Source organism: Schistocerca serialis, chromosome 7, assembly GCF_023864345.2.
Source record: "Schistocerca serialis cubense isolate TAMUIC-IGC-003099 chromosome 7, iqSchSeri2.2, whole genome shotgun sequence".
Taxonomy (NCBI): Eukaryota; Metazoa; Arthropoda; class Insecta; order Orthoptera; family Acrididae; genus Schistocerca; species Schistocerca serialis.
Genome location: NC_064644.1, coordinates 258,100,809 through 258,116,244, shown reverse-complemented (window position 1 = coordinate 258,116,244; position 15,436 = coordinate 258,100,809). Strand labels below are relative to the sequence as shown.

The 15,436-nt window shown below is 35.8% G+C and overlaps 1 protein-coding gene across 1 annotated transcript in view; it reads right to left on the bottom strand.

Moving 5' to 3' along the window:
* LOC126412440 (electron transfer flavoprotein-ubiquinone oxidoreductase, mitochondrial) overlaps positions 1 to 15,436 on the bottom strand; it is a 107,173-nt gene that overhangs the window by 81,713 nt on the left and 10,024 nt on the right. The window contains exons 4-5 of the mRNA XM_050082038.1: positions 10,573 to 10,731; positions 6,148 to 6,344 (exon numbers count right to left, since the gene is read on the bottom strand). Of these exons, the coding sequence (XP_049937995.1) occupies positions 6,148 to 6,344; positions 10,573 to 10,731 (356 nt within the window). The remainder of the gene's footprint in view (positions 1 to 6,147; positions 6,345 to 10,572; positions 10,732 to 15,436) is intronic.

Below are 15,436 nucleotides of genomic sequence, written 5' to 3'. Positions count from 1 at the left end.
CTCATTACCTGATGTCTCAAGCCACCATAGTCTATAACCTAGTCCTCCTCTTTGGCATCACACCATCTAACATACTAATTAAACTTTACAAATAGACACAAAGTAACAAACATAGGACAGATCCAAGGCCCCAACTACATCATCACCAACCAGATAAACGCACACTCCATTATGTCACAGCTTTTAAGCAAGAACAGCACTCCTGGACAGAAACATAGAAGCCAAAAAAGCTTCTGGAACAAAGCACTGAGAATCACATCCCACTGCACCTGCAACTGAAGAACTACTGCTGGGTCATTACGTGCTTTTTCATACGTGGAAAACTATGAAACAACATTGAATCAGAGTCTTAAAGTGCAAAGTGAACCTATAATGGTATCAGCTGCTACCTGATGGAGAAAATACTATATGCTCCTCTGAAAAACTATACTATGGCCAACATTGCTTATGTGTACAAAAATGAGACAGCCCTGCACAAAGGAGAATTTACTGACTGCAAATGACATAGCTGTTACTTCTTGGTAGGTTAAAATGGGCTCAAACCCGAAACCTTACCTTTTGCAGGCATTTCCCTGTACTCATGCTGGTCAATTTGCATTTGCCCATTTCCCACTTTTCATTTGGCCATGAAAATTCAGACAAAAACACATTGTGTAATTTATAAGGAGTCTTGTTCCTGCTCCATTCAAATATTTGCTCAAGAAAGACTTTGAACTGATACTGTTAGAGGATTATTTTACTCTCTCACATCTGACTGAAATGTTGTGTTGTAAGTTGGAGTGTTCCTAAGGACTCCATATTAAGGCCACTTCATTTATGGACATACCTTCAATTGTAGCACATTACTCTGCAACAGTCTCATTTACAGGTGGTAACAAGCAACATGTTAAAGACTTAGGTCAGGAACTGAATAATACAACAAATTGTATTCCGGAAAGAAGAAGCTCTTCGTCCGTAGCTAACACACTCCTAACTGCAACAAACACACTACATCTGATTTCTTAGATAGAATACTGTTTGCACTGATTTTCATCTCATCTGCAATAGCTACAGAATTAGTGAAGTACAAGACAATATGTACAAATGCATGCTCTCGCAATAATATCCACTAATAAAATATTCTCGGGTTTCAAGCCACACCAAGTGGTTAACTGCCACCATTAACCACTTGATGCTGTTGAAACCTGAGAATATATTGTTAATAGAAGACAATATGTTTCTGGGGATGACGCGGAAGGGTCATATTTACTATGCCTTTCAGAAGTAGATTGCAGCCATCTTTAAAGTTAGTCAGCACCAGTGGAATATTATGTTTATGTTATGAGCACATTCCTAACTACTGTTCCATAAGGTGTGCAGCATCCTGTATAAGTTTTCTATTGATTTCTAAAAGACTTGAAGACTGTCAGTGATGAACTGCAATGTTTGAAATAAAATTGAAGGCTTTTCTCTTCAAAATATAACACATGATATTGTCTGCAGGTATACTTTACATCTATTTAATTGTGATATGGTGATGTAATTAATTGAAATGAAATGATTGGAACAACTGACAGTAATGTTCATGTAGGAATAGACTAGGTACACTGCTTTAATGGAACACTGTGACAATCCTGTAAACAAAATTTCGTTTAGAGTATTTTTCAGCATCATGTCTCACAAATGGTATTATAACTAATTGTGATTCCTTAGCAACTCATCATACAATGAGAGAAAAAAAAATGAAAGTGAATATTTTAGTCACTCTTGATGTGATATTACAATATAATGAATTTGGAAGCACAAAAGGTGTTATGCTTGTTTATCTAATCCAGCTATTCTAATTATAGAGTTTTCCTCAATCATTTTAGGTAAATGTCAAAAGTATACTTAGCAGCAGGCCATTATGTTATTTTCAGTTCTGCCATTTCAGAGTTTCATGTTTTATTACTCTATTTTGTTTTATAGAAATATGTTCTGTTTATTTATTGTTTTGGCTAGGAGACATTCAACAGCCTTTAAGTAATTGAAGAAACACATTATAACCATCAGCTGTTTTTATTTGAACCTCAATATCTACTGGTTTCGGTCATAGACTACCTTCACATGATATATGAGGGTCGTCCACAAAGTTCCGTTTCTATTTCTATCGGCGGCAGTGCTACAATCGCAGTTCCTAGCACGCGCAGCGGTTACTCTGACTCAAGGAGAAGACATGTACGCCATTTTCAGATTGCTGCTGCTGACGTGCACTTTGTACTGGTTCTTTATAATGTCAGCTGTTATTGGAAATGCTGCCACGTGTGAAATCAGATCTGTGATTTGTTTTCTAAATGCAAAGAAAGTTAAACCAAAGGAAATTCATTGGCAAATCTGCGAGGTTTATGGACAAAATGCTATGAGTGATTCAATGGTTAGAAGATGGGTCAGACTGTTCAACAAAAGACGTGATCAAGTGCACAATGAAGAACAAAGTGGACGCCCGTCTGTGGTTACTGATGAACTGGTTCACACAATTGAAGAGAAGATTAAGGACAACTGTAAGTACGCTTAAGTGCCCTTGCTATGGAAGCTCTGCAAATCACACACTCACTAATTCATGAAATTGTTACTGAAAAACTGAAATTTTAAAACTTTGCTCATGTTGGATACCCAAAATTCTTACTGATTAACACAAAAAACAACAGAAGGGCAGTGCACTTCCAGTTTTGACATGCTACAATGAAAAAGGCAATGGTTTTCTTTCTCGGATAGTCATGGGGGATGAAACTTGGGTATTGTACGACACCCCTGAAACAAAACAGCAGTCAGTGGAATGGAGGCACACTTCATCCTAAATGAAGGTTAAAGCCCAAGCAAATCTTGACGCCTCGAGAAGTCATGTGCACCATTTTTTGGGACAGAAAAGGCATTTTGCTGATTGATTTCTTACCACAATGCCAAACATTCAATGCATATGGTTACTGTGAGACCATTAAGAAATGGCACCGTGCGGTGGCATTTTCAATTAAGGCTGACATTTCAAAGAAGCATTACAAAGCACACGTCGGCAGCAGCGATCTGAAAACGGTGTACATGTCTTCTCCTTTAGTCAGAGTAACTGACGCGCATGTTCGGAACTGCGATTGTAGCACTTCCGCGGATAGACGATTGTAGCACTTCCGCAGATAGAAATAGAAACGGAACTTACTTTGTGGACGACCCTTGTATACCAAAAGTACAAAATGGAACATGTAATTAACACAAAAAATACACTAAATCTGTAATAAGTGAATAATAATAACCTGTTCATGAATAATTACAATGCAAAAACAGATCAAGTGAACACATAAATCATTTTCTTTTGTAGCTGATAGAAAATCAGTAAAATCATAACAGGTATGAGAAAAGAACACATCATGTTCCAACAAAGTCTAATAAAGATGTGCTCAACATAGCAACAGTTAACATAATGATGTACGGAAAGATAAGAAACCAAAGAGGTATGAGCTATACAGTGTAACCTCTTTAATATTAGTCAAGGACCATATCGAAATACATTCTATCAACGCATATAAAGAAGTTCGTATCTAGAACAAGTTGACAGCTGATAGGAGCTAGACAGAATGTCTTTGAAAGACATCTTAGCTGACACACAATGTACACGAAGTTTAAAATGAGGTTATAGTGAAGAGACCAATAATATTAACATACAATAAAAAGACATACAGAAGTAAAAACTTAAATAATTAACTAGTAGTATACTCACTTTGAACAGTAAAAAAATATAATATTATAATATTGTATTAATGACAAATAAAAATGTCCTGTAAGTGAGTATAAACTCGAACTACAAGCTTGAACTATAAGGACATGTACGGTGCCTCTTATTTGCAGATAAGAGCACAGTTTACTTTATTTCTAGTTTGCAATTTCACATACATGAAGTGAATGTATCAGCACTGCTGTACGTACAGAGTAAGGAGCAAGCTGTATGTTCCCACACTGGCTAGCAGAGGCGGTTGGCCATTTCGCGCTTTCAGAGTCAGTGGTATTTGGAACTGATGCAGAAATCACTTGTGACATCAGCTGAGTAGGTAAAGCACATTTATTTTGGTGTGAATCACATAATTGTTATTAATAAATATTTGCTAATGAAAGTAGCCTTTTGATACTCAGACATAGAGGGAGTCCCCGAGTCATCAATGCAATACTACCTTTCAGTAATTTTACACTGCCAAGTAACGTTGATATTAATAAATATATGAATAACTTTGGCATAACTGAAGACGTATACCATTTGTACGCTCAAGTTACAGACTGTGATCCATAGTTGGCAGTTACCGAGAGGATGCCTTTCAACTGAGTTACTCGGTAGGCCATGCTCTCGTACTGTTTTATAGTTAACTTATAATCAGTATGAACAAGTTCAGTTTACGGTGCTTCTTAAATAAACACACCATAAAGGCATCCCGTGTAAAAATTATTTGCGTAAAACATTTCCCACTTCATTATGTAAAACGTAGACAGTTGTACTGCACTTCCAGAATCCGATGACACTGCTATGGCTCTGCAAGGGGACATAAAACTACAAGAGCATCTCCAGAGAACAAGTAGGAAGAATTCTTACACAGCAGCTCACTGGCTTAATTATTGCCGAACTAGGGTGGGAAAGCATGACCACTTATGCTGTACACCCTTTATGCCACTGTCTCCAGACTCACCAGCTAAACTGAGACATTTCTGGAGATTTAGTGTGAGTGGGGGGTTCTTGCACATGTTACTAAGTTAATAACAAGTAAGAAGTGAAACTATACACTCATTCTTGTGTATTCAATTTCCTTCAATTGATAACATAAGTAATAAGTACATAGAATCACACCATAAGTGGTCATCTTTGCAGGTGAACAACCATATAGCATGAAATTTCAGATGGTTAACTGCATGAGAATGTGTGTATGTTTTTCCTTCTTTCTCGTTGTGTTAACCTACGTATGTGGTTATAGTTCAAGCTTGTACTTCGTTATAGACCTTACCTACAATACACTTTTATTTGTCATTTATAAGATTATAATCTGCCATATTGTGAATATGCTACTAGTTCATTATATTTTCACAGCTGCAATTTTTTTTAAAATTGTATATGACTGTTACTGGTCTCTACACCTCTACACTTTTACTTCACTTTCACTGTTGTTTACATTGTATGTTAACTAAGATGTCTTCCAAAGGTATTCTGTAAAGCGTTTATCAGCTGTCAACTAGTTCTAGATATGAACCTTAATATTTTTCGTAGAATGTGTTTTGATTTGGTTTTTGACTTCTGCTACAGAGACTACACTGTCTAGTTCTTACCTCTTTCGTTTCTTGCCTTTTTGTACATCTTTGTGTTAACTGTTGCTATGTTGAGTATGTCTCTATTAGACTTTTGTTGAACATACTGTGTTCTTTTCTTACTCCAATTATGAAGTTTTGGATGGTCTACCAGCCAGAAAAGAAAATGGTTTATGTATTCATCTCATCCATTTTTCCCTTGTAATTATCCTTGAAGACATTATGCTTATGTACCTATTTGAATGTTTTATTTCATATTTTTCGTGTACATTACTTACTCCGTTTTATACCCTTGGCAGCTGTCCTGTGAAGATGGTCCTCCAATGAAACCAGTGGATACTGAGGTTCAAATAAAAACAGCTGTGGTTAAAATGTATTTCTTCAAGTTCTGCATATGTTACAGTATGTTGATGTGTTCCTGACACAGATGCCATGCGATTAAAATTAAATAATTAACAGAGGAAAGGATTTATTTTAATTAAAAAAAAAAGAGGACCTTCAAGGCCCAAGGGCTGTCAACTGGCCAACAAAACCACAAATATGGACGGCAAATAAAGAAACAGAAAAACAAAGTGTGAGATTTTGAAGGTATATATGTGTCACTGAATGATGAATAGAAAGCAGGAAAAAGAAAAAGTCTACAAAAATGTTGAAGGTGGCAGTAACATCTTACTATCATGGGAAACTGGGCCGTGTAAAGAATTAATGGGCTGCTAGTACTTTTTTTTATTAATTTGTATTTTGTGTAAGCTAATATTCAGTGAAGGTAAACTTTTTCATCAACTACAATCCAACATGGGTTCCGAACCATGGTGCGGCACAATTTGTGTGTGTATGTTTTAAACATATTCTTACCTTAGGTGAACCATCTTTTGCTATTCCTACATCATTTGTAGCAACACCCTTAAGGCTGCCATCTTCATGGAACAGCAGTTCTGAAGCTGCATACCCAGGATACATTTCAACACCAAGTTGCTCAGCCTGCTCCCCAAGCCAACGAACAACATGACCCAGCCTGACAACATAGTTGCCATGATTGTACATTGGCATCCCTGTAACACACACACGCTGCCTTGCTGAACACTATAAATTATAAAAAGCTTTTTGTGAAATCAAGAAACTCTATACTTAAAAATATAATATATATTAGAAATAGAATCTGAACAGAAATAAAGGCAGTATATTTTGACAAGTGGATGGTAAAACTAGAAAGTTTACAGAAATATCTTCAAAAATATCTTCACACAGTTTAAACCATTAAAAAAAATTAATAAAAAACAATTCAAAACCGATTACCAAAACTTGATACACATATAAACAGGATCATACTATTCTCTGTTGTGAATTACTTCATGGACACACATATTTTTAATTGTGTTTTTAACCTGCAAGAACTTGTGTCTTTAAAAGTTATGCAATCAGTCACATTCCGAGCATTTTGCTCACACTCAGAAAGCGGTCTGAAATGTACCTAATACATGTAAATTTATAGTATGTTTTATTGTTATTTTTGTAATAAAACTCAGATTTTATTATTTTAATTATTTATTTGCAGTGCAAAACAATCAGTATATCTATGCAATTCGCAATCAATAACATTAGTACAGTTAAAATTCCTGTCTTCTAAAGCATAAATCAAGAGCAATACACAGAAAATTACATTTTAAAATACATTAATAGCAAAACATAATATACTTAATGCCGACACTGGCTCAATGAGCTGAATGCTGCATGATGGCAACCGGCCCAACCAGCTGACCTTGACCTCTCCAAGCAACACCTGTGTGCTGACTGAGCGGGGTAGTGCAGTGATTAGCACATTGGACTAACGTTCAGAAGGACTATGGTTCAAAACCACATCTGGCCATCGCGATTTATGTTTTCTGTGATTTCCCTAAATTGCTTCAGGCAAATGTTGGGATGGTTCCTTCGAAAGGGCGCATCCACTTTCCTTCTCCATCCTTCCCTAATCCAAGCTTGTGCTCCATCTCTGATAACCTTTTCGTCACGAGGACATTAAACACTAACCTCCTCCTCACCCACGTGCTGATAAATGACAACAGTTTGTGCAGGTCATGAACTTGTAAAACCGAGCTATTGAATGAACAAGAACCATGTAGGCATTGTTTATAAAACATCATGTGTTTTAAAATGTCTGTGAGCAAAATGCTCATAGCTTGTGGTTTAAAAGTTGTTATCACGTGTCATGAGAGTTCCAATCTCTACAGTTTACATAAATCCATAACTGAAAAAAAGTTAAGATATTTTACCAATAAACAAGTACACTGAAATTCGGCCAAGCAGTGCTGACTTTCATTAATAAAATGTATTTCTGATTAAAAGGAAATGTATCACTAGAAAAAAATCAGCTAAAAGATGATGTAAATGCTGGCCTTTCCAAAAAGTACATTTCACTAAGCATTTTAATGATAATGCATACTAGAGGGTTTTTTGTTTATTGCTGGTTAAAGTCAACTTTCTTCAGCATGTAGTGCAAGTATGTAGTGTCAACAGATTCCAGTTACTAAAGCAGTTGGGCTGCAAGAGGTGAAGTGAGTAGCCAGTTTTTATGTGCAAAGCTGTAGCAAGCAGAATGAGTTCAAATCCTCAACTCATAAATTAAGGAGTTCATTTATTTTATAAGTGGCTCACAGCATTATGCATAAGCAAACTCTGCCCAGTACAATAACTGAATGGTTTCACAGTAGGTCAGAAACCACCACAGCATGGTTTATATACTTTTTTTTTTTTTTTTTGGATCATTTGTACCTACAGATGAATCACAGATGGCACATAATGCATACAGAAAACTAACTCTCTCTCTCTCTCTCTCTCTCTCTCTCTCTCTCTCTCTCTCTTTGCCCCTCCATCTCCCACCCTGTCCACTGCTGTGTCATGGCAGTACTACTCATTGACATTGATGAGATGTTACTGAAGCATGCAGTTGATTAGGGGAGAGGGAAGAAACATGTAAAGAAGAGAACGGGAAGATTTGAGAGTGATGGAGGACTGAAGGCACATGGATGGCAAATAATAAGAGAGGATAAAAGCTGAAGGCAAGGAAGTAGAAAGATAATGGCTGTAGATGGGGACTAATCCAGAGCTATAGAGTACATAAAAATAGAGAATGTGGTGTAGGGATAATTCAAATCTGTGTAGTTGGGTGGAGCTGATGTCGTAGTTAAGAAATTCTAATAGCATTGACTTTTAAGCAGATTTTAAAGACAACATTGTTGTGATGTACACCTTGGTCAACAACCAGATGGTTGTTTTTCCCTTGCTCTATTTGTGAGTGGAACAGGAAGGGTAATGACTAACAGTGGTATAACAAACCCTCTGCCACACACCACATGGTGACTTGAGAAGCATGAACATAGATGTAGTATACTGAGAACTATTGATGAAGGGCAACAGGCAGAGTCCACATTCCTTGATTTTGAAAAAGGGTTTGACAAAGTGTCACACTGCAAACTGTTAACGAAGGTACAAACATACAGAGTAGATTACTAGATACGTGAGTGGCTTGAAGACTTCTTAAGTAATAGGACTCAGTACATTCACCTTGATTGTGAGTGTTCCTCAGAGACAACATTATCGTCAGGAGAGCCATGGGGAAGTGTGCAGCTGTTGTCTGATGATGAGGTGTATGGGAAGGTGCTGTCGTGAGTGACTGTAGGGTGATACAGTGTAACTGGATATATAAAAAAATCTACTCATCAAGCAGTGGCAGGAGCCAATGCCAGTGGCTCGTCCTCCTGGCAGAAGGGCTGCAGGGGTAGGAAGAGGGGTGAAGGGAAGGACTGCAGAGGTTTAAGGAAAAGAATAGAGCTCTGAAAAGTGACCAAAAACCATGAGTCAGGAGAGCCTTACTGGACTGAATAAGAAGAAATACTGATCATTGGGGTTGCAAAACTTTTCTTTTTGTGGTCTGCTGTCACCACTTGGTGAGTAGATTTTTTTATCTATCCAATTACATTATATTGTCCAAAATTGATTATTTTCGTTGTTATGTTGAGTGCTACAAGATAACCTAGACAAAATTTCTGGATGGTGCTATGAATGGCAGCTAGCTCTAAATGGGAAAAAAAGAAGAAGAAGTAAGTTAATGCAGATAAGTTGGAAAAACAATCCCATAATGTTTGAATACAGCATTAGTAGTGTGCTACTTGGCACAGTCAGGTTGATTAAATATCTAGACCTAACATTGCAAAGCAATATGAAATAGAATGTGCATTTAAGGATTGTGTTTGTCTACTTTGGTTTATTGGGAGAATTTTAGGAGAGTAAAGGAGACCACATATAGAACATGAGTACTGCTCAAGTGTTTGGAATCCCCTCCAGTTCGGTTTAAAGAAAGACATCAAAGCAATTCAGAGATGGGCTGCTAGATTTGTTACCGATAGGTTTGATCAGCAAGCAAATAATATGAAAATGCTTCAGGAACTCAAATAGGAATCCCTGGATGGAAGGCGATGTTCTTTTCAAGGAAAGCTATTGAGAAAATTTAGAGAAGTGTCATTTGAAGATGACTGCAGAATGATCCTACCACCACCAATGTACATTTTGTGTAAGAACCATGAACATAAGAGGAAGTAGGGTCACAGAGAGGCATACAAACAGTCTGTTTTCCCTTGCTCTGTTTTTGAGTGGAACAGGAAGGGAAATGAATGGTAGTGGTACCATATACCCTCCACCACACACCATACGGTGGCTTACAGAGTATGTATGTAGATGTAGAAGGTGAAGCTTTTGGTTAGCCATGTGTTAGTAGTGGCCATTCAAGCTGTAGATGTAGTTAATTATCATACCTATATAAAATGCAGGACGTTGCAGCATAGCTGGCATGTGGTGCAATTACTTTCCCACATTTCCATCAAAAAAATTATTATAATATGACACATCAATTTGTCTTACTTTTTGTCAAATATAAAATATTTTTTACAAATTTAAAACACATTGAATTGGGACTATTTCTTGTATATAATTATATCTTTGTAGAATTTATATCATACATAGAAAATAAACTAAATTAGGTAAGTGTTAGGGAGAACTTCTACAGTGGTTGGTAACCACATATTTTCTCCAAAATGGCCTTGTTTTTAATACAGTTAATATACATGTTTAATTAATTGACACTGCCAAAATTATATATGGATGGCATGAGTGAACTGAAAATAGCAAAATAATATTACAATTATTTTAACTTTGCTCACATTTGAGCTGTTTTGCATTATGAATACTACATTAATTGCAATGCATAAAGAATCAAAGGTAGCTTACAGCTGAAGATGGGGACTGGTATCCTCCCTTTCTCTGTAAGGTATGCAAATTTGTCTTCCTTAACAGGTGTATTAAGAGGTGCTCCCTTTTCCTTCCAGTCAGGTATAAGCTCATCAAGAGCTACAGGTTCAATGCATGCTCCAGATAGAATATGCCCTCCTGTAGATAGAACAAATCAACAGTTTTATGTAGCAGAAAGAAATTAAAAACATTTTCTGTCTGATAAGTAAGGAGTATTTCAGAATCAAGGCAACTTTATTTATAATCCAGCTACCTATCTTATACTGATAGCCAAATTCTACAGCTTGTATGTAACTTGTTATTGTTTTTTAGTTTGATATTAAGTGCTACTTATAACCTCCCCCTCCCGTCCTGTGGCAAGATAAATTTTTATATTATGTTCAGCTTCATAAGGGGTGCAAGGAGGTCATTACTTACAAGTTGTAGTCAGTGGATACTGTCATAGGTAATGAGTCAGCAACAGTTAGTTAAAAACAGTTTTTAATTTTCATTTCTGTACTGGACGAAACACTTACCACATTAACTTCAGTAAAGGATTTTAATACTGAGGCAGACAGCTTCAGAGCAGTAATCAATTTAACCTTCACTCAACTTAATGTTTTAGTTACCAGTACGTGAATAGCATTTTAGGTGGCTAAGGAAGCTCATATCCAGCATTTGCTAATGAAGTTTTGGGTTTCCTGTAATTTATTTTCTTTACTCTCTTATTCAATGCATGTACTGATTTAGCACTTGAAGAAGATTATTAGTGTTTAATTTTTTCTATTTGTTAACACACAATTTTTATGTAATTCTTATTGTGTACTGTTTTTTTAGTATTATATATTTACAATTATGGTGTGAATTCATGGTCACCTGATAATGTTATGATTATTAAGTAATTGTGACTATACTTGTTTAATTAAGAACTTGTTGTGAGATTTCACATAGGATTTGTGGACTTGATGTTCCAATAACATTATATTTCTTAATTATTTTGTATCACTCTTCTGCATAATTTATTATTTGTCACATACTATGCAACCATTCAGAAAACTTATAGCACATTAACATGTCAGTGATGAAATGAAATGTCGTGTGATGAGGGCCTCCTGTTGGGTAGGCCATTCGCCTGGTGCAAGTCTTTCGATTTGATGCCACTTCGGCGACTTGCGCGTCGATGGGGATGAAATGATGATGATTAGGACAACACAACACCCAGTCCCTAAGCGGAGAAAATCTCCGACCCAGCCGGGAATCGAACCCGGGCCCTTTGGATTGGCAGTCTGCCGCGCTGACCTCTCAGCTACCGGGGGCGGACATGTCAGTGATGTACTAAGTATTTGTCATTTACTGTATCTTGGTCCCGCAAATGTTTCTCTTGTCATGTGTTCTACAGTGCCAGCTGACTTACAAAATTGTTTTCTTATTGGAACAGCTTGCCCTAGTCTTTCAGTTTTCACTTACTTCATATCAGTAACAGTAATACGGTATACTTTGTATTAATTCAGGTTCATGGGATGTTTGAACTTATGTATGCTAGTAAGGTTTATCTGCCTTTTTTTTATAATTGACTCTTGTTAAACAGTTCTTTGAAAGTGGTTGATACAGGACAGTTACTTTATATAAACGGTAAATTCCACAGTAGACACATCACAGATGATTGTTCATTTTTTTCTGCTAGTTAATGTGAATGTGACAGGCAAGTGTTTGTTACGAAATATAAGCAATTTACAAACACGCCTCACAAGCATTGCTCATCAAAAACTCATGATATATTTGTTTGTTGCCATTAATCTGAAAACAATGAATTTAGAGTTACTGTGCAGTTCATATAATTCTGACTCTAAAAGTTTGTTACACTTTGTGTAAATGGAATGTCACAGAGGAACGAATCAATATGTTTTGTACACCTAGGAATATTAATACTGGCGTAAAAATGAAGAAAGAATGTCCCACATTTCAGAGAAATTGATCAAAAATTGAATGCAGTTACTTGACTGGAATTCTGAGAACAGTCCACCAATGTTTCTCTTATTAATTTTCCTTGTGATCTTATATCATGTTGCAAATCACAGTTACAAGTAACGTTAACTGTTCAACAATTGTGATATTGTCATACATTCTGTTTGGTTTCAACTCTGTGCCCAAGCAACTGAAAGCATGTATAAGTACCTAGAGTTAATTTTTTTTTTCCCCACAAGCGTGTGATACTCCAAGCCAAAAACCAACTTTCAATCCAAACTGAATGAATATTCATATTTTCACTAAATAATGATAATATAGAAAAAATACCACAAAATACTAGTCACTCAGTCAAAATTAAGTTCAAATATTCTCCAAAATTAATTAATTATACTGCATGAAAATTTAACCAATAATTAACACACTCTACAACTACCATGAACCTTCCCATGTTCTTTTATTTTTTCTTTTTTCAACTGCCAGTTTCTTTGGGAAAGTGATAATTCACGTAAACATTTGTTAAGTTTGGCGACATCATCAACTAGAAGATAGGTGATCTGTTACAAATTTTTTATATTCATGATAGGGACTGAAAATCCTTTGAGTCAAGGTCACACATGAAAGCTTATTTATTTGGATGTACTACTATTAATGGCTAAAAATCTAGCTATCTTCAGATGTAAAATGTAAAACACATTTTTTCTCATGTTAGCAACATACAACAGCTTACAGAACTGCATATACTATTGTAGCAGGGTTTGATAGTATACATGATACTGTAAAGTAAGATGACTGGTAAATCCTACAGTTTACTGGTAAAACCTAACATCTCCCATTGAAGTGTGGTAATAGTCTGAAATTTCTTATTATATGCATAGATTTTCAACTTTCACCAAGAGATGTTGGCAAATCTTACGATTTACCCATGCAAACTGGTAAAACCAGTTTTTTATTGATCCTAAAATTACATTATTTAAATATTCTTGCATTATAGTGTGATTATAAAAAAACAGTATTCCTTATTAAAATAAGTGGAAAAATTATACAAAAGTGTATAAAAATGTTAATCTTTGTTACATAAAGAGTTGACTGTTGTGGTATTTAAAATTATATAACAAGGAATACAATTTGCACAAGCATTTTTTAGCTGAACATTTTTTAATACTGTTGCACTTTCTGAACCCTTCACCTCCAATGAAAGATAGTTTGGCAATCACTTCTTGTACACTAATTTCTTCTCTTCCTACTTCTTCAACACTGATGAAAGGTTCCTACTGTACAGTAACTTCAGTTTGTCCACTTTGGTACCAAGCTGATAAAATTCATCACTGTGAATGTTTATCTCCACTGCTATTATTGATGCATCAATGTTTGTGCGGCCTTTATCTAAAAGCCTACTTTAATTCTCACTTTCTGTCAAAATGAAGGTTTTGGAATTATGTTGCATGAGGCTGGTTTAATTTTCTTTGAATGTAATTGAAGACCTTCTTTATTAACACGGTTGGATGTTGTCTGCATCCTGTCACAACCATCAGTTGTGCCAGTGCCTTGGTGTTAACAGTCATCAAAGCCCATGTCTCTGGTACTTCTTATCTGCTACAACCCTATTTCTACCTGTGTTCCTTCTGTTCCAGTACTGATTCACTGGAATCAATTCCTCTACCACCATCTTTCCTATCTTGTGAGTCAGTCGTCGTCGTGTTTTAACACCGTTTTTCAGTGTTTACATTTTTTATTAAATGACTTGGAAAAACTGAGTTGGCAGTGCCCATTTTCATTGGAGTGGCAAATATGGCTTCATATGGTGAAATCCTATCCCTTCATGATAAGCCCTAGTTTTCATCGCTCACACAGACCTTAATCCCTCACACCATTTTGAAGTTTTATTTGTTTCCATCCACTTTGATAATATATTTTCAACATCTTTATTTGCTCTTTTGACTGGTCTTCCAAGACTGGCTTTGCCTTAGCTTTCCATGGACTGGACTATCTTTATATCGTTCCACAACGTAAATTAAATTTGGAGGACTTGGTTACAAAATTCTCTGACATCATCAGAATGAAGCATATTTGGGGCACCAAAGGTAGTGAAAATATCCAAAAGGTCCTCACAGATCGTCTTGTAGTTAAACCAACATGAATTTAATGATAATAATTAGCATGATAGGAATCTCCTGACATTATATAAACCAAGCGATGTAATTTTATGTACTACTTTGTAGTAGTGATACTTTACAAAGGCCAACAATCCATTATAAAATATCAGTCTGATAAACATATTACATAAAATTATATTGCTTGGGTTAACTATAAGATGAGCTGTATTGATGCCAGGTGTTTAATTTTATTTGCTATTAAAAACAGTCTTGATCACGATTTATATTTATTAAGGTGACCGTTTTCGACCGCTGCTGTGATCATCTTCAGACTATTGAGTAAGAGCCTCTTTCAGCTGGAGAATCACAGTAGTGATACCTGCATAATAAACTGTTTCAAGTCTAGGAAACAGATCATTGTCATGTTCCAATCAACAGTTAAGTTATACAACCTATTTACCATAATCCACTATCCTTTAATATGCCACACTAATTGACTTTACATTCATTAAATTTAATTTTAAAAATCTAAAAAAGTGGTCAATTTCCTATACGTGTGTTATCATTCTACCAGTTAATCTATGACTTTCTATAGCTGACCTGCTGAAATGTTGCTTGTATTATTCTTTGAAAATACCTAGGTCCCACTCCCTTGCTGTGTCAATGGCACTGCTATTGTGTTTAAAACTTAAGTCTAATTTCTACAGATAACTATAATATAACATTATGTACAGTTTATAATAATGTCAAATGAAGCATTTCAGTAATCTGGTCAGAGGTATTTAGTACAAAATAAGATAAAA